General features: G+C 43.1%; 1 protein-coding gene across 1 annotated transcript in view; it reads left to right on the top strand.

Moving 5' to 3' along the window:
* Positions 1-19,818, top strand: part of LOC115102430 (inactive dipeptidyl peptidase 10-like) — a 39,754-nt gene that overhangs the window by 11,703 nt on the left and 8,233 nt on the right. Inside the window, exons 4-18 of the mRNA XM_029622368.2 lie at positions 473-567; positions 1,254-1,325; positions 8,763-8,815; positions 9,428-9,509; positions 9,907-10,027; positions 10,553-10,707; positions 10,834-10,931; positions 11,061-11,184; positions 11,996-12,037; positions 12,167-12,271; positions 12,583-12,674; positions 17,593-17,640; positions 18,586-18,704; positions 18,805-18,852; positions 19,059-19,157. Coding sequence (XP_029478228.1) covers positions 473-567; positions 1,254-1,325; positions 8,763-8,815; positions 9,428-9,509; positions 9,907-10,027; positions 10,553-10,707; positions 10,834-10,931; positions 11,061-11,184; positions 11,996-12,037; positions 12,167-12,271; positions 12,583-12,674; positions 17,593-17,640; positions 18,586-18,704; positions 18,805-18,852; positions 19,059-19,157 — 1,353 coding nt within the window. The remainder of the gene's footprint in view (positions 1-472; positions 568-1,253; positions 1,326-8,762; positions 8,816-9,427; positions 9,510-9,906; positions 10,028-10,552; positions 10,708-10,833; positions 10,932-11,060; positions 11,185-11,995; positions 12,038-12,166; positions 12,272-12,582; positions 12,675-17,592; positions 17,641-18,585; positions 18,705-18,804; positions 18,853-19,058; positions 19,158-19,818) is intronic.

The following is a 19,818-nucleotide window of genomic DNA, read 5'->3' as shown; positions in this document are numbered from 1 at the left end:
CTTAAGAACAAATAACCAACAGTTATGTGTCGGATACTTTAATAACTTTAATGTCACTTTAATCATTTTTACGTATCTTGCATTACTCATCTCATATGTACATACTGCATTCTATTCTATACTATCTATTGCGTCTTAGTCTATGCCGCTCTGAAATTGCTATTCCATATATTTATATATTTTTATCCATTCTTTTACTTAGATTTGTGTGTATTAGGTTTTTGTTGTGAAATTGTTAGATATTACATGTTAGATATTGCTGCACTGTCGGAACTAGAAGCACAATCATTTCAATACACTCGCAATAACATTTGCTAAACACGTGTCTGTGACCAATAAAATTTGATTTGATAAACCTTGATACCCCGAAGGAGGGGAACAGGGAAGCCTATGCAAACTTCCATTCATGTTGTAATCGAGTGAACCAACTAAAAGGTTGACATTTCCCTTGGACCCGTGTTGTCCCTTCCAGAGAATGAGGTTGCTCTCAGAACCAGAGAGGGCCATATCCTGTCCTACAGCCTCCACTCCAACCTCACAGCTACCCTGCTGGACAACAGCTCCCTGGTGAGTAAACGGCCCGTTACAGCCCTGGGGCCCTACAGTAGAGGAGACTTATTCCACTATTGATTGGCTCATTTACAGAGACAGCCAGACAAATGGGACCGTTCAATAGACTGACAGGGCCTCCCAGATGGAGAGAGGATACAGAATGACTGTTCAAACTTTTGTAGTTTTAGAAAAAATAAAGAGCAGTAGTAACTTTCACTCTAATATCGCTATGAGGTCTATTTGGTTCCCTCACTGTTCAGTTGAAGCCCTCAACATATGGCTTCAAAGAGATTTTTCTTGCAAGGGCCTCATTTTAATGAGTGCCTGGTTTGGCAAAGCGATGCTGAAAAACCTATCTGGGTCATTGCCTAGGAGCTACGCGGGGTTCTGTTGTCAAGATGGGGAGAAGTCTCCTCTCTGGCTCTCACCAGTTTATCATCTCTGTTGCTATGTTAATTCTACACTGTAGTTGATAGCCTACAAAAGTATTTAGCGTTCAGTGGATGATATAGGCAGGGATACTGCACCTAGGGCCATGGCTTTCCAAGTGCAATCCCTGACATTATCCATATGAGCCCCGAGGCGATGTTGTTCTTGAAGGTTAAGGCTAATATGAGATCCAAGTAAGTTACTGACACGTGTATAATTTAATTTTAGGAGGTATGCATGTTGTTGATATATTGTTCATTCCGTGTTTCCAGGACCTGACGACCACAAAGTTCCATGTGTCTGCAGACAAGAGGTTTGTCCTGTTGGCATACAACATTCAGCCAGTGAGTGATGCTTGTTTTGACCAAATAACATGCCCATAGCTTGCTCTTTCCGTATTTTTTACAGTGTCAATCATTCGGATCAATTATCATACTCACAGCCGTAGTAATACCCAATGACACCAAAGATGACTTGCATGCCATGTGGTTTCCTACTCACTCACACACCGTTCTGCACAGCAGCGCCACAAGCTTATTCCAGACCATCAGAGAAAATCAGTTGAGTCAAATCTGTTTCTGTTGCGACTAACGACACGTCTGTTTCCGCACAGCATGGTGGCATTAATGACATGCATTCTAATCCAGCCTTTACAGTCAGTGGAATGAACGAGGGGGAGGAAAGTCTCTTATGAAACAGTAGGAGAGAGCGAGAGAGCGAGAGAGAGAGAGAGAGAGAGAGAGAGAGAGAGAGAGAGAGAGAGAGAGAGAGATTAGGTGGGAGCAGGGTGAAAGTAGATTCTTCCCGGTACAGGGTCCTCCTATGTGTGAATGCGCTTTTTAAAATAGAGAACTAGTGATGCTACTACAGTACTGCAGCGGTCTTTAAAAAAAAATGTTACCTTTATTTAACTAGGCAAGTCAGTTAAGAACAAATTCTTATTTTCAATGAAGGCCTAGGAACAGTGGGTTAATTGAACTGCCTGTTCAGGGGCAGAACGACAGATTTGTCGTTCTGTTGTTTTACATGTTTTACATGCTATTCAGACACAGCCAATAGTCAAATCACGGGCAAAATGTATGGGGAATATTCAGACTAGGTAATTATGGGGGAAGTGGTGTAGAAGAATGGAGGGAATTAGCTGGCTGAGAGAGAGGGATCAGTTTGATGTAGATAGCAGTGTGCGGCGAGGGGGAGGCAGAGATGTGATGAGGGAGATGGGGTGTTAAAGTTGGAGCTGCATGCAGTAATGAAATCGCCCTGCTGGTTTGGTGGGGAATGTTAATGAGGAGCTTATACTAGAGTCTAATGTATAATGCACAATTGCAGGTGGTTTGAGGCAAACCCCAGCATAACAAACAACTCTAATAACACATGCATTTTCTCATCTCTCTTTCCCTTGTAATAGCTTTCCCTGTTTCCCCCGCCGACCCTTTCCTTCTGTAAATATCCAGTCGCTTAATAAATAGCTTCCCGTTTCCCCAAAGGAGGGAGCAAGAGGTGTAATATACGGGTAATGGGGGGTGCCTTCAGCACAATTTCCACCTTATTAAAGAGCCCAGAACAGATACTGTATATTGCTGTTCTGAGTGTATAGGATCTGCTCTCTCTCTCCCTCATCCTCTTTCTCCCCCTCTCCCTCTCCCTCTTCCTCCCTTTCTTTCTTTCTCTCTCTCGCTCTCTCTCTCTCCCTCTCTCTTTCACTCTGCTCTAGGATCTGCTCTCCTAAGTTTTCTTAATTAGTAGTTTACGATCATACCATATACCTTTTGTAGGGCGGCCCAGCTCCCAAAGTGACTCTACACTGTGTGCAAGGATTTCCTTTGTATTGTGTTAGTAATTCAGCCTTCTCTGTGTTGCTCTCCTCTTGTGTCACCTTTGAGAAGCAGATGTTCTGTTGTCTTTACATCCTGTAGGTCTGATATCTGATTGGAGGTTAACTTTACAGTAATGCCATTGGTCAACAGCTCAGATGTTATAAAGGGGCATCAGATTCATTGCCTTTTTCTTCTTTGTTCCTGACCTGCGCTGGTGAGATCTCTCTCCACCCCATGGACTCTTGGGACATGGCCTTTCAGGCTATGACTTCTCTTTTCTCTCTCTCATAATGCTTTGTAGCTTAAGCATTATGCCTTGTATAATGGTATCATTCATTTTTACAAAGTTCTTAAATAATACTTGCGTTTTGCGTTCGCTTCTCATGACCATTTCTTGATCTTAGTTAATAATAATACTTGGTTGCACCTGGTTTTACTATAATATTAAATGGAGTCAGATCTATCACGAGGATGAGACCCAGATGCAGACACAGGAGGCAGTTTGATTCTCAGAATATTTAGTATTCGAAAGGGGCAGGCAAAAGGCAGGTCGGGGGCAGGCAGAGGTTGTTAAAGCAGGTCAGAGTCAGGCAGGTACAGGATGGCAGGCAGGTCGGGGGCAGGCAGAGGTTGTTAAAGCAGGTCAGAGTCAGGCAGGTACAGGATGGCAGGCAGGTCGGGGGCAGGCAGAGGTTGTTAAAGCAGGTCAGAGTCAGGCAGGTACAGGATGGCAGGCAGGTCGGGGGCAGGCAGAGGTTGTTAAAGCAGGTCAGAGTCAGGCAGGTACAGGATGGCAGGCAGGTCGGGGACAGGCAGAGGTTGTTAAAGCAGGTCAGAGTCAGGCAGGTATAGGATGGCAGGCAGGCTCAGGACAGGCAGAAAGGTCTGAACCGGGACGACTAGAAAACAAAAACTTGAGAACAGGAGAACCGGGAAACACGCTGGTAAGACCTGACAAAACAAGACGAACAGGCAACAGACAAACAGAAAACGCAGGTATAAATCCACAGGAGATAACGGGAAAAATGGGAGACACCTGGTGGAGGGTGGAGACAAGCACAAGACAGGTGAAACAGATCAGGGTGCGACAAGATCCGTCTTTCCCTCTCTTTTTGCTTTGCCTGTCTCTCACTCCCTCACTCTTTCTATCTATCTCCACCTCGCTTTTTTCTCTCTATCTCTAGGGGTTTTCTGCTGACAATAGCCGTTTGCCCGCAAGCACAGGCTTTCTTGTTGGGGAGAGGAGCGGTGTGCCGCTGAGAATGGCAGAGTGAGACAGAGAGATAGAGAGAGGCAGGGTGGGAGGGAGAGAAGAGAGGGAGAGAAGAGAGAGAGAGAGAGACGCAGTAGCAATAGGGGGAGAACAAATATTTGATACGCACCATTCGCCCCTAGATCACCCTGTCCAATCGAAATCAATCAGAAGGGGTGTAAAAGAATGAGTGGGATGGATGCTTAGAGGAGAGGGCTGCAGTGGTGGGAAATAGATGAGTGGGCTGTGTGTTAAGTTGAAAGGCTTCTCCCCTGGATTTCATATTAGCTGTGAGGCTTTGGGGAGGTTTGTGCCTAGTGGGCGAAAAAGAAATAGATTTTGAGAGAGGTGGTATAGTTAGAAGTACGGGTGGCGGGGGAGGGGGGCATAAGGGAGAGAACAAATTCAAACCTCCTGTGTAGCAGAGGTTTCAATCTCTCCTCAAAATGGCCAATAGTCTGACAAATGTGTGTGTTTGCGTGTCTGCGTGGGTGCGTTGATGCATGCGTGTGTTTGCGTGTCTGCGTGGGTGCGTTGATGCATGCGTGTGTTTGCGTGTCTGCGTGGGTGCGTTGATGCATGCGTGTGTTTGCGTGTCTGCGTGGGTGCGTTGATGCATGCGTGTGTTTGCGTGTCTGCGTGGGTGCGTTGATGCATGCGTGTGTTTGCGTGTCTGCGCGGGTGCGTTGATGCATGCGTGTGTTTGCGTGTCTGCGTGGGTGCGTTGATGCATGCGTGTGTTTGCGTGTCTGCGTGGGTGCGTTGATGCATGCGTGTGTTTGCGTGTCTGCGTGGGTGCGTTGATGCATGCGTGTGTTTGCGTGTCTGTGTGGGTGCGTTGATGCATGCGCGTGTTTGTGTGTCTGCGTGGGTGCGTTGATGCATGCGTGTGTTTGCGTGTCTGCGTGGGTGCGTTGATGCATGCGTGTGTCTGCGTGGGTGCGTTGATGCATGCGTGTGTTTGCGTCAGTGCTTGTGAGAGTTGTTCCCTTTGTTTGACACAAAAACAGGGGAAGGAGAGGATGGATGGAGATAGAGTGGAAGGGATGAGGAAATGCAGCCAGAGCCAGACAGGTGGAAACTGCCAAGACTGTGCAATTTAGAAAGAAAGGAAATACAACTGGAGGGTTGGGTCTGCTCTGCAGTTACAGACAATGAAGTGCTTGTATCAAAGACAGCATATTGAGGCACTACCAGAGAGAAATGCAGGTTTAGTACTAACAATGGGGGAAGAAATCTATTATCCCTGTATTGCGTGTACTGGGTCATTCCACAAAATGAGTCCCTTTTGCTTCCCTTTGATATTTAAAGTAGAAATTGTGCACCAATATTGAATTTTAAAAGCTTGTTATATTAAATTAAGTCCCCTTAAACTAGACCACATAGAGAATTCAATAAATCAGATTTTTTTATGAGTAAAGACTTACTCATAAACCCTCTGTGAATTCTAGGAAGATTTTAACCCACTTAACCCCATGATTTCTCAAATGTTTCACCTTCATTGTTAAGCCCTCGTTATTTTGCTGTTTTGAGAACACCATTTCTGAAGATTATTATTTCTTTCATGTGATTAGTGATTCATATACACTAGAACACCTACTCAGACAAGGATTTGTTTACTATTTTCTACATTGTAGAGTAATAGTGAAGACATCAAAACTATGAAATAACACATATAGATTCATGTAGTTACCAAAAAAGTGTTCAACGAAATCAAAATATATCTTATATTTGAGATTCTTCAAAATAGCCACCCTTTGCCTTGATGACAGCTTTGCATACTCTAAAAAGAATCCAAAGGAACATTGAACATCTAATCATCAAATCATAATGTAAAAGCAGGTGAGCTGGTTCTGCTCTTTATGGCCATTTTCTGGTGTTTCCTGGTGGAAAACTGAGCGAGTCGAACAAATCGCATCAACCCTGTTACCCAATAGATAGACAGGCTAGAAATGTTTGAACAACAAGTGGATTTATGGTTGATTTAAGGTGAAATTGTCAACCCCGTAACGGTCAACCCTGTCACGGGCTTAATAGGCACTTACCATAGTAATGTGTTGGTCCCACGGTAATGCCGGCACGTTTTGGACTTCTCACCTCCTGGATCCGTCGACATCTGTTGCATCCGCTGATACATTGTGCTCCACCCACAATAACATCTGATAAATACATGTGTGAGACCAATAACATGTTATTTTATTTTATTACTTGGTGTGATTAACCGAGTTAGGGGAACGGCACCTCAGTACCTCCAGGCTCTGATCAGGCCCTACACCCAAACAAGGGCACTGCGTTCATCCACCTCTGGCCTGCTCGCCTCCCTACCACTGAGGAAGTACAGTTCCCGCTCAGCCCAGTCAAAACTGTTCGCTGCTCTGGCCCCCCAATGGTGGAACAAACTCCCTCACGACGCCAGGACAGCGGAGTCAATCACCACCTTCCGGAGACACCTGAAACCCCACCTCTTTAAGGAATACCTAGGACAGGATAAAGTAATCCCTCTCACCCCCCCCCCCCCTTAAAAGATTTAGATGCACTACTGTTCCACTGGATGTCATAAGGTGAATGCACCAATTTGTAAGTCGCTCTGGATAAGAGCGTCTGCTAAATGACTTAAATGTAAATGTAAATGTATCTATGAAAAGCAGAGACTCTTGCGAACACGCACATATTTTGCTCTATGACACTCCCAAGCCACACAAGAGTCGCTAGAAGGTTAAGGGGTTCTTCTACACAGATCATAGGAAATCCCAGGACATAGTGTCTATAATACTGTAATAAGCTCACATAGTTGCCGTCTCAAACGTCAAACTCCACACAGTTGTCACTGACTAGTTGGATATTAATTTCCCACTGAGCAAACCATTTTTCTTCTTACAGCATTCATATAAATATATTTTTTTAATCAGGTTTTTGCTTGGCAGACCAATTTGTTTTTATTGACGTTTATCAATAAAACTCATGCATGCAAACTGTTTATGTCAAATTCATTTATGTTCTACTTGCAGCCCAGGTTGTCCTGAAAAGAAAATGTCCAATACTTAATTGCGAGGCTAAATATGAGGACAGTCCAAGCAGATGAATGAAATGAGTGAATTTCAGCTTGTTTTGCTGTGGGATGCCTGATTCCAATGGAGCTAACCTCTTTAGAGGGGAAAGTGTTTTTCATGAAGTTCAACATGTGCTCTCTATGACATAATGTTACAATTTTGTACAATCTAACTAAACTAAAAAATAAATAAATCAAGTTACACGTCTCAAAAGGTACCTAATTGATGGAATGACCCTACTGCAGCGCAACAATACCTACCAATATCTCGCCTCATACAAGGACCGTTGTAATCTCATTACTGTCCCATTGTCGCCAGGTCCCAAGTGAGCCCACACACGCTGGTCTCGTCTGTTTACAGTGTGGCTCCTTCATTTGGGGTAAAGTCATGGGGGGGGACAATCCGCCAGAAGAACAATCTGGCGGAACACTGGGGAAAGATTTATGACTTACCTACTTAAAGGCCACCTTACAATTTATTCCCTTTCTCTTAGACACGCATACAAGGGTGAGCACAGATACATATACGCAAAGGCCCATGCCCACGAACACACACAGGAACTGTAACACACACGCACGCTCTCAGACATGCACCCACACACACACACTGAGACAGACGCACGCACACATGCGTGCCCACGCACGGCCACACACAAACACACCCACACACGTACGCACACAGTCCCCTCCTCGCACTCAGTATCCTTCTTCCCTCCCCTAATGATAAATGATGAGCCACACCTTTGTCTATTTTGTTGACAGTTCCTAAAGAGCTAATTAACCAGAGTGCGGAATGATAAGGCGACACCCCTCCACCCAGCGGGAGGGACTCGTCTCGTTACACTGCCACCACACTGCTCGCTCTGTGACATGTTAAATAGCCGTGAACTCCTCTGGCTCAGACCCTCATCCTTTACCTGGGCGCCTCAGTTTTCTTCAGATCTCACTGTTTTCTGTTGTCATTGTGTTTTGTTTTGGATGTAGTGGCCTCTTCCTCAAAAGCAATGAAAGGGACCTTTCTCTCTCAGGGTGACATTTTCTGGTGTGAAACATAGACCTTCTTTTTACAGTCATGCTCCTTTGCCTCTCTGTGTTTCTCGGTTTGAAGGACCAACAATATGGGAAGTAATCCAATTGCACTGTTAAGTATGCTACTGGAGACGTGACATTCAATTACATTAGGGACACGCTTTCCCAGGCTTTTCCTTTGGCTTCTTTCAGAAGCTAGTGGGCAAACAACACACTTCAAGTCTTTGTTTTAGAAATGGAGTGTCCTCTTCAGCCTGCTGAGCTGCTCACTTGTCAAGATGAGTTACCACTCTGGATCTTTTTCAATCTGAGGGATATTGGCTGTATTTATGTTACTTAGGGGTTAGAGAAAGACATACTCCCTATCTTTCACATCCTCACATGATATCATTCCTCTAATGTCTCCTATTCTCTGTCAGGAGAGACTGAGTTATCATTGTTTGCGCTACTTGACTGGGTAGTTAGAACGGATGTTTGCGACAATGCAATGTGATTGATGGAATTGTTGGCCGTTCATTCACTTAATTGGATTGTCCTATGGTCTAACTGTAATGCGTGTGTCTGTGCTTGAGATTGAGTGTGTTCTTGAGTAACTCTGGACCACTGTGCCCATCATGTCCTCTACCTCCAACAGGTTTTCTCTCAGTCCTTTACAGCATACTATGCCATCTACAATGTGGCTAATGGGTAGGTACTGTAGATCCGTGAATGCTAATGCATGGGCTGCACTGGGCATGTGTATTGCCAACGCTAGCGGGCCCTGGCCTCGACTGACCAAGCACCTCCAAGTGTGTCTCTTTTCATCTGAACGTCATCTGTTATGTCAGACATATCCATTATTCTTAACATTGTCCTCGCTGACTGTAAACTATCAGAGTATGCTGGGAAATTGACAGCCAGAGAGTCCTCCTACCTGCTGGCTCACCAGTAAAGAAGAGCTCCCCTGTATCTGTGGATGAAAGCCTGGGCCTTGTGAGGAGCATCAATGCCTCTCAAAGAAATTCAGAAGGATCTGCTCGTTTTACAAAAAATGAAATGCCTGGTTATGTCTTGTTACAAGATGCCTGCCTGTTTTTAGGAGGAACATAGTGCTGTTCCAATGCATTGAAAGAGGTATTGATCCATTGCATGAAACGACCTCAATCTCTGTATGGTTTCGCATTTGCATCTTGTCTTTTTTACGATACCTATCAAATGCTTATGAACAGGCATGGACGGATCTACGTTCTACTCCGTTATCCACTAGTGGCTTTAGAGAGGCCATTCGTTCCTAATGGAGGGATTCTGTGTTTGTCCCAGGGATCTGCTGGAGCTTAACTCTCCAGCGGGGGAGAAGGCAGGGATACAGTACGCAGCCTGGGGACCGCAAGGGAACCAGCTGGTAAGGCAGCAGCTCTCACTCATTCTGCATCCCACCTCAACAGTGTCTGGTGGACTAGAAATGCGTTTAACACCACAACAAATCTACAACACCTCTATTTATCTGTGTTTAATATTGGAGTTATAATGATTAAAAAACAAAATTTCAGTGTTTGTTGCAGATTAATATTGGATGATTATGTGTTATGAATGTAATGTGTTTTCAGTGCAATGTTTGTGTTCCAATGGCACTTCAACACATTCAGTCAGTGGCAAGCTGAGATGTATTGGCCTCTAACTTGGCTGGCTGATGCATTCCCACTTGGAGTCAACAGGACGTTTGATTCAGCCAGCCAACACTGAGCTCTCTATCTGCTTGCTTTGATAATGGATTAGTACTGTCTCTCTGTTGCTGCCAGGCCTATGTGTTTGAAGGAGATATCTACTACCAGCCAGCCATGACCAGTAAGCCCCTACGCCTCACATCCACAGGCAGAGAGGGGCTGGTGGTCAATGGTCTATCCGACTGGATGTATGAGGGTAAGAGATACTGCAGCCACATCCACTAACACCTTAAAGGAAAACAACTCGATTTGCTTAAGTAGTCCATGGTTTTGCTTGTCAGCACTCAAGTTTTTAAGATAAGTAACTTTCAAAATACAGAAATCATCCCTGTATGATGCATTTTGCATCATATGATGCTGCGTTTTGCATGAGTTCTGTGTTTTGAAAGTCGCATATCTTGAAAACTTGAGTGCTGACAAGCAAAGCATTTTGGGACTATGTCAACAATGGAGTAATGAAACAAAGACCAAAAAATTGTTTTTGCGTGGAGTTTTCCTTTAACCTATCTCTATCATAGCCATTGATTGCCAACTGTTGCCAACTGTTTGCAAAATGAGGTTAGTCGTTTTGAAAGCTGTTCCCTGAGATGTATGGTATTGCAGATAATATATGACTTTGATACATGGTTTGCACTATTGGCAATGTGTAACATTCGGACTTCCATCAGTAACAAATGTGTATTGAAACTGATTGCTTTGTTCTCTTGTAAAATGTTTACAGAGGAAGTGCTCCTGACCTACTCTGCCCACTGGTGGTCCAAAGATGGCGCTCGCTTGGCATACTTCACCATCAACAACTCTGCCACACCCTTAATGGAGATACCTTACTTCCTGGGTGGAGTCTATCCCTCCAATGTTTTCTTTCCTTACCCGAAGGTAAACACTGATTTTAAAATATATAATTAACCAATAATGCAATGTGTAAAAGCTCCAAGACTGTCATGTCATCTAACTAATGTTATACTGATGTAATAGTCTGAACCTGTGTGTCTGTGTGAACAGGCTGGCTCCACTATCCCCACAGTCAGCCTGTTTGTGGTGAATCTCTATGGTCCAGCTCACACTCTAGAGATGATCCCTCCAGACTCTCTCAGGGCCAGGTACCATCTCCAAAATATAACTTCATACTGTAGCTCAACTAAGGACTAATGTTGTTAACGTTTATATTTTATTTTACTGCCCAAGAAACGTTATTTTCTTGTATTTTTTTTCTTCAAATGTCTCCCTAGAGACAGCTACATCTCCATGGTGAAGTGGATCAGCAGCACTCGTCTGGTGGTGCGTTGGTTGAACCGGGCCCAGAACCAATCAGAGCTCTGTGTGTGTGAGGCTACCACAGGGGCATGTTCAGAGGTGAGAGGTCAAAGGTTATTTCACAGTAATTCAATAGGGTCTCCTCGCTCTGCTGCCATGCATTACTTTTATAGCATTTTCATCTCCTTTACACACTGGGGGGTTTGGATTGATTTTCTTAAGCCACCATATCTCTTCCTTCCAGCTTAAATAAGGTCAATTATACTTCCTGTGATGAATTTCCAATGACACGCTGCAGCATTTCTCTGCCATCTCTCTCCTACCAGTCCTTATGGATTGATTGCAATATTAACATTGGCTGCTTGGCCTCCCGGGTGGCGCAGCAGTTAAGGGCGCTGTACTGCAGCGCCAGCTGTGCCATCAGAGTCCCTGGGTTCGCGCCGCGACCGGGAGGTCCGTGGGGCGACGCACAATTGGCCTAGCATCGTCCGGGTTAGGGAGGGCTTGGTCGGTAGGGATGTCCTTGTCTCATCGCGCACCAGCGACTCCTGTGGAGGCCGGGCGCAGTGCACGCTAACCAAGGTTGCCAGGTGCACGGTGTAGCCTCCGACACATTGGTGCGGCTGGCTTCCGGGTTGGATGCGCGCTGTGTTAAGAAGCAGTACGGCTGGCTGGGTTGTGTATCGGAGGACGCATGACTTTCAACCTTTGTCTCTCCCGAGCCCGTACGGGAGTTGTAGCGTTGAGACAAGATAGTAGCTACTACAACAATTGGATACCACAAAATTGGGGAGAAAAAGGGGTAAAATTCAAAGAATAAATAAATAAATAAATAAAAAATAAAAAACATTGGCTGCTTAATTATGTTGATACATTTTCTTTATTTTGTATCTCTGTTTTAATTCCACAGAAACACACTATGGTTATGGACTTAATGCAAAACCAACGACAGGTAGGCGTCACTCATTTCCCAAAATCTGCTACTCATTGAAACTGGTACGCTGATACAGTCTCAATCGACCCATTTGTGACATTTCCTGGATTGTTATTGTTGACCATGCCTGACTCATTTGTCCAACAGGAGGTGCCATTGTTTTCATCCGATGGCTCTTGGTTTTATTTGACACTGCCAGCCAAGCAGGGTGCCCGAGGGGAGTTCCGCCACATTGCCAGTCTCCCTGCGCAGGTCAGTGTGAGGGCAATAAAGTTTAACACCTCTGTGTCATCCTCCAATGGTTTAACGTCAGACTGCTTGTTAAGCCTTCAACAGGGTGACATACAACAGTATGTGATTATACAGATTTTAATAGCAGAGAACTGAAGTCTTGTCTAGGCAGTGATTATTTTAGGTATATGTGACTGTGTATCTGAATTGCGTGTGTCTGAATGACTCTACATTCCGCTGACAATGTTATTCTCGGCATCTCCTCTCCACTGGCAGTCTGTCTGTTTCTGTATTCATCCCCCTCTCTTTCTCTCTCCTTCAATGTGACACAGCCTGCCATCCCCTCTGTCCCTCCTCGCTTTCTAACGTCCGGGAACTGGGATGTCACTGTGCTGTGTGCCCTGGACGAGGACAACGGGAAAATGTATGTGAGAGCCCCTGTGTGTGATGCTACATAGCATAACATTTACAGTCAGAAGTTTACATACACCTTAGTGCAAAAAAATGTAACTCGGTTTTTCCACAATTCCTGGCATTTAATCCGAGTAAAAATTCCCTGTCTTAGGTCAGTTAGGATCACCACTTTTTTTTAAGAATGTGAAATGTCAGAATAATAGTAGAGAGAATGATTTATTTCAGCTTCTATTTCTTTCATCAAATTCCCAGTGGGTCAGAAGTTTACATACACTCAATTCGTATTTGGTAGCATTGCCTTTAAATTGTTTAACTTGGGTCAAACGTTTCGGGTAGCATTCCACAAGCTTCCCACAATTAGTTGGGTGAATTTTGGCCCATTCCTCCTGACAGAGCTGGTGTAACCGAGTCAGGTTTGTAGACATCCTTGCTCGCACACGCTTTTTCAGTTCTGCCCACAAATGTTCTTTGGGATTGAGGTCAGGACTTTGTGATGGCCACTCCAACACCTTGACTTAGTTGTCCTTAACCCATTTTGCCACAACTTTGGAAGTATGCTTCGGGTCTTTGTCCATTTGGAAGACCCATTTGCGACCAAGCTTTAACTTCCTGACTGATGTCTTGAGATGTTGCTTCAATATATAAACATAATTTTACTCCCTCATGATGCCATCTATTTTGTGAAGTGCACCAGTCCCTCCTGCAGCAAAGCACCCCCACAACATGATGCTGCCATCCCCCATGCTTCACGGTTGGGATGGTGTTGTTCTGGTTGCAAGCCTCCCCCTTTTCCCGCCAAACATAACGATGGTCATTATTGCCAAAACATATTTTTTTGGTTTCAAAACATTTCTCCAAAAAGTACGATCTTTGTCTCCATGTGCAGTTGCAAACCGTAGTCTGGCTTTTTTTTATGGCAGTTTTGGAGCAGTGGCTTCTTCCTTGCTGAGCGGCCTTTCAGGTTATGTCGACATAGGACTCGTTTTACTGTGGATATAGATACTTTGTACCTGTTTCCTCCAGCATCTTCACAGGGTCCTTTGCTGTTGATCTGGGATTGATTTGCACTTTTTGCTCCAAAGTACATTAATCTCTAGGAGACAGAACGCGTCTCCTTCCTGAGCGGTATGATGGCTGCGTGGTCCCATGGTGTTTATACTTGCGTACAATTGTTTGTACAGATGAACGTGGTACCTTCAGGTGTTTGGAAATTGCTCCCAAGGATGAAACAGACTTGTGGAGGTCTACAATTATTTTTCTAAGGTCTTGGCTGATTTCTTTTTATTTTCCTATGATGTCAAACAAAGAGGCATTGAGTTTGAAGGTAGGCCTTGAAATACATCCACAGGTACACCTCCAAATGACTCAAATGATGTCAATTAGCCTAATAGAAGCTTCAAAAGCATGACATCATTTTCTGGAATTTTCCAAGCCACAGTCAACTTAGTGTATGTAAACTTTTGACCCACTGCAATTGTGATACAGTGAATTACAAGTGAAATAATCTGTCTGTAAACAATTGTTAGAAAAATGTATTGTGTCATGCACAAAGTAGATGTCCTAACCGATTGGCCAAAACTATAGTTTGTTAACAAGAAATTTGTGGAGTGGTTGAAAAACGAGTTTTAATGACTCCAACCTAAGTGTATGTAAACTTCCGATTTCAGCTATATGTGAAAGCCTCTGCAATTTGATGCTAGAATCAACCCACATCTATTTAACATTTTATACAGGCATAGTTAAATGCTGGAGCAAAGTATTCCATTCTGAGAAATTATCATTAAAACGATATGGGCTTATATTTATTTGCTTTGCATGATTAGAAGTGAGAAGTAGGCAGGGTTGGGGAGTAACTGATTACATGTTGTTAGTTACATGTAATCTTCTTATTTTTTATGTAACTAATCAGTTACATTACAAGCAAACATATTTTTATGAGATTACATATGCTTTTGAAAAACTAGATGATTACTTGGATTACTTTTAAATTTAGAAAGGATGTTTGCTAAAAAAAAATACGTTATGACACTTTTCTGTTTTCTCAATGACATTCAATTCAGCATTGTGGTCAGCGAGTCTATAATACACCAAATGTGTTTGATAGATCCTTTTTGTCTTCTTCTAATGCCTCTTAAGGCATCAGATTACGTTACTGACTTTTGGTAATCCAAAAGTTACATCACTGAAAAAAATGTTGTTCAGGTAACTAACTAGTGACTGTAATATATTATATTTAGAAAGTAACTTACCCAAACCTGCAAGTAGGCTACGGTTGTAGAACGATGATTTGACAGAAATACACATACAGGTATTATTGCAATTTTAAAGAACTAGCCCATGATCCCTAAAAGTTCATGGATCTAAATTAAAGAGAACATGTAGTATTCACTTAAAACATATCTGGCTTTGTTTTCGCTCAGATCAAGTCAGCTGAAACTGAACAGGACAGGATTAGATGGTCTTCGACTGAGCGGTCCACTGTTTTATTCTGTCAGTACCAGGCTCGGGGCACAAGTCCTCCATGCTTAGACAAATTGAGGTGTAGTGTGCGTGTGTGTGTGTGCTAGCATCATCCTCATGGAGCATGATGGGAACCGGAAGGTGTAGCCAGATGGTTGCACAAAGTCCCAACCCAGCTAGCACATAACGTTCTGAGAACCATTTGTTTCTTAGAGCTTGGTGAGAGCGTGGTTGTCCTATGGTTGTTTAGCATACAACCTTCCTACAACTTTCTGGGAATGGTGCAGAATAGTTGCTTGGCTGTAGAACATTTTCTGCACATTTAATGAACTTGAGATTTTGGTATTTCATTTACTTTAACAGAATGTTTCTTAAAAGTTCAAACATGATTATATTTCATTTCAATTTTGGTAATGTTCTACGAACGTTCTCCAACTGTTTTGACATTGGGAATGTTCTCAAATAGTTAATGGAACGTTAAGAAACAACATTCTTCTGCGGGAATTTCAGTATTTCAGCATAACGTTTCCTACAGGTTTCCTCATGGTTCTATTAAAGTCATGTTCTCAAATTGTTCCGAAAACGTTATACATTCTGGGAATGTAAAAAAATATATGTATATACATATATATATTCATTCACATTTATTAACAAAAAATTCCATTCTTATAACATGAAGAAAACTTTCCATAAAAAACGCAAAGAATACTTTAGTAACATTCAGAGTAACAACGTTCTAAGAATGTTATTTAAAAACATACATTCCATTCTCATAACATGAAGAAAACTTTCCATAAAAAAACACAAGGAAACTTTAGTAACATTCAGAGTAACAATGTTCTAAGAATGTTATTTAAAAACATACATTCCATTCTCAGCATCAACAAAATTCTATCTTGTTAAGTGTGTTGGCCACGCCCACTAATTGGCCACACCTGATCTTAATGAGTGCTTGTTTCCTTTGAAATGCGGTTTGTTTGAATAGACTAAAATTGACAGCTTTGTATGTGTAAAAAACATGCACCCTAGCTCCATTCTGGTAACACAGGGGACTAATTCCATGGATAGAGAACAGAAGAGCATATGTTCAAATTTCACAAACGCCATGTCACAATAAAAAATAAATGTATTTGCATGATTAATGCCTAAGGAAATGTATTTCTATGTCAATCAATCAAATGTATTTATAAAGCCCTTCTTACATCAGCTGATGTCACAAAGTGCTGTACAGAAACCCAGCCGAAAACCCCAAACAGCAAGCAATGCAGGTGTAGAAGCACGGTGGCTAGCAAAATCTCACTAGAAAGGCCAGAACCTAGAAAGAAACCTAGAGAGGAACCAGGCTATGTCAGTCCTCTTCTGGCGGTGCTGGGTTGAGATTAAAACAGAGCATTGCCAAGATGTTCAAATGTTCATAGATGACCAGCAGGGTCAAATAATAATCACAGTGGTGGTCGAGGGTGCAACAGGTCAGTACCTCAGGAGTAAATGTCAGTTGGCTTTTCATAGCCGATCATTCAGAGTATCTCTACCACTCCTGCTGTCTCTAGAGAGCTGAAAACAGCAGGTCTGGGACGGGTAGCACGTCCGGTGAACAGGTCAGGGTTCCATAGCCGCAGGCAGAATAGTTTAAACTGAAGCAGCAGCACGACCAGGTGGACTGGGGACAGCAAGGAGTCATCAGGCCAGGTAGTGCTGAGGCATGGTCCTAGGGCTCAGGTCCTCCGAGAGAGAGAAAGAAAGAAAGAAAGAAAGAAAGAAAGAAAGAAAGAAAAAAAAAAGAAAAAGAGAGGAATTATGTGTGCTTGAGGATTCAGAAAATTGTATTCAAAATAAGGTAGAAGTGTTATTAAAAGTCTTATTGAAATATTCAGTGAAAGTTTCACGGAAGTATTTTGAAAGCCACCAAATAACATATAGGAAAACTTTAAGGGAACCAGAGTAAAATGTTCTTAGAACCTCCCTGCAACCTAAAAATATATGTTCCCAGAACAGGAGAAATTATCACTTCTGTTTTCAAAACGTTTACAAAACGTTTACAAAACGTTCAGTTTACCAGTCAGGAAACTCATGGCTTCGTTCCCACAACCAATGTGAAACCAAAAATATACCTTCCCACAACTTCCAAGGAACCAAATGTGCTAGCTGGGAATTGCCCATGTGGTGGCTGGCATGGCTGTTTGCCTCCAAGCAAGACACTCATACTGCACAGCATTCATATACTGTACATTCTGCTGTATAGACAATGGAGTCAAAGTGAGACTCAAATCACTGGGCATGTTCTATAATTCACCCTTATTGAGAGTGTCTGCGAATCAACTGATACCATGAATTTGTTGAGTGAAGCGTGTAAATCATAAATACCAGATGGACTAACATACAGTATCTCCACATTCAGCGGTCCTGGAAGATGGGAGTTGATTGACTGTTTCCTATTGACTGCATCACTATGTCTTCTCCGTTTGCAGCTACTTCCTCAGCACAGAAGAATCCAGACAGAGCAGACATCTGTACAGGTGAGGCCATCCCCTGTCAAAAACGATTTGATCCCGAATTTCCTCCTTTGAAGGCGTGCTGGCTTTGACTGATGAAGTCAAATTGGCTTTATATCCCAAAACCAGACTTTTTAGTTATTAAAACATACCCTTGTTTTACGGAATGTAATTTCCGATTTTTAAGACAAAGATATTAGTTTGGCAGCCAACGAAACAAAACTAGTTACATGAAATTCAAGTCAAAGCAATGGTGGCTCAACAGCTTTTGGGTTTCATGAGAAGGTGGATGGTCAGAGAAGTGAGGTGTGAGCTGAAGGGTTATATAGCGCAGCAGCTGAAGCCATTCCTCTCCAGTGCGCTTTAGGCAGACTGCCCACCTAACACATTTATCAGAGAGGGGACCAAGCCAACTCAGTGCTGTGGTAAAGAATGCGTCCCAAATGGCTCCTTATTACCTATATAGTGCACTACTTTGGACCAGAGTCCTAATGGGCCTTGGTCAAAAGTAGTGCGCTGTATCGGGAATAGGGTGCCATTTGGGACGCAGGCATAAAGACTGATCCACAACCTGTGATTAATGTGCTCAGCTCCCCAGGTTCATTCACCTTATATGTTATATATAGTTTTTGTATTACTCTGCTTTGGGCCTCGCTAGATGATAGAGCAGAGGGAGAGAAAGGTGTGGTTTAAAGTGGGTTTTCTGGGGAGGGTGTATGCATTCTTTTTTTGTACCTTCTACCCTTATTTTCAACCTTGGAAGAGTCGTATTCTTGTTGGAGAAGTCAGTCGTATTCTCGCTTGAGAAGTCGACTCAGTAATTCATTTGAACATTTCTATCAATGTGTTATTGTTTAATTAAGGTGTAATTTACAACCTTAGTAAGATATTGATTGGGACAGCTGAATAGTTTCAGATCCATTAGTTCTTTAAGGTATTTGGTCACTCTGTTGTCTTCCTCTCTCTCAGTGTGGACCTCGAAGGGATCTTTCAACGCCAGTGTCTGACCTGCTACCTTCTAGATGGTTGCAGCTTTTTCAAAGCAGAGTTCAGCCCCAATCAGACATATTTCACACTTTATTGTCTTGGTAGGTGCCCCACACACACAAGCACATCCTCCTGCTTGAATCAAGGATAATCAAATATGTACGTTTTCCTTTTCATTGTCTTTGATCATTGTTTCTCCAGGCCCCGGAGTCCCCAAGGTGACAGTTCACAGCACTAAGGACCCCTCCAGTGAGTTATACAGTCTGGTTTCTCTGACTAGCCTGCTCCACTTTTTCTACCATCAGACACTTTTGACAGTGGCCAGTAGAGAGCAGTATGTACAAACAAACATAACCGGTAGTGAACAATTTAAAGCAGTTTCAGAAACTGGGTAGGGGGAGTAGCTGTGAATAGGCTGTATAAATGTCAATATATGTTTGTATGATCTCCTTTAGCATACATAGTTCTGGAGGACAACACACCTCTCTCTGAGGCCCTATATGGGAAGAGACTCCCAGAGACTGTCTTCAAGACCCTCACAGCAGACACCCACGGTAAGCGTGTGATATCACTCTGGGCCCATAGTCACAGTCTAAAATGATCATTCATATGAACTGACATAACAAAACAGAGACTGTTTTGGGTTCAAATGGTCACAGAACAGACTAGTTCCAGTTATATCAGGCCTCTAAATAACAAGCCAAATATAGAAGCATGCCCATCAAGAAAATACTTTCTTTAATTAGCTGATTAGGGCTCCATGGGAGCGAGTGCCTGATTCATGCTCTCCGGGGAGGACTGTGTGTGTGTGTGTGTGTGTGTGTGTGTGTGTGTGTGCTTGCGGGTGTGTGCACTGCACACATTCTCAATGAACTAACTCATTGTTACAATGACGCACATGACTCGGGGGAGTTCATTTACTAGTGCTTTAGTTTAGCGCACACAGATTTCAGGGGGAGAATACTGATGAGCTCTGCTACAGTGTACCGTAAAACTTCAATTAAACTCTTGAGTCTTGAATAGCAGCCTGTCCCTTCTGATTGTCGGGCATCAGCACGCATTTCAGCAAATAAACGCTGCATCTAAATGAATTGTTGACGAGCACCATAAACATTTTACAAAAGAAGATAAAGGAGAGCAACATCATTGCCATGGATGAAACAGCAGTGTGGGAATAAATGTATATGGGTGAAGTGAAAGTAGGTAAGGGTTAAT

This window comes from Oncorhynchus nerka, linkage group LG20, assembly GCF_034236695.1.
Source record: "Oncorhynchus nerka isolate Pitt River linkage group LG20, Oner_Uvic_2.0, whole genome shotgun sequence".
Classification (NCBI taxonomy): Eukaryota; Metazoa; Chordata; class Actinopteri; order Salmoniformes; family Salmonidae; genus Oncorhynchus; species Oncorhynchus nerka.
This window is presented reverse-complemented; position numbering and strand designations above follow the sequence as displayed.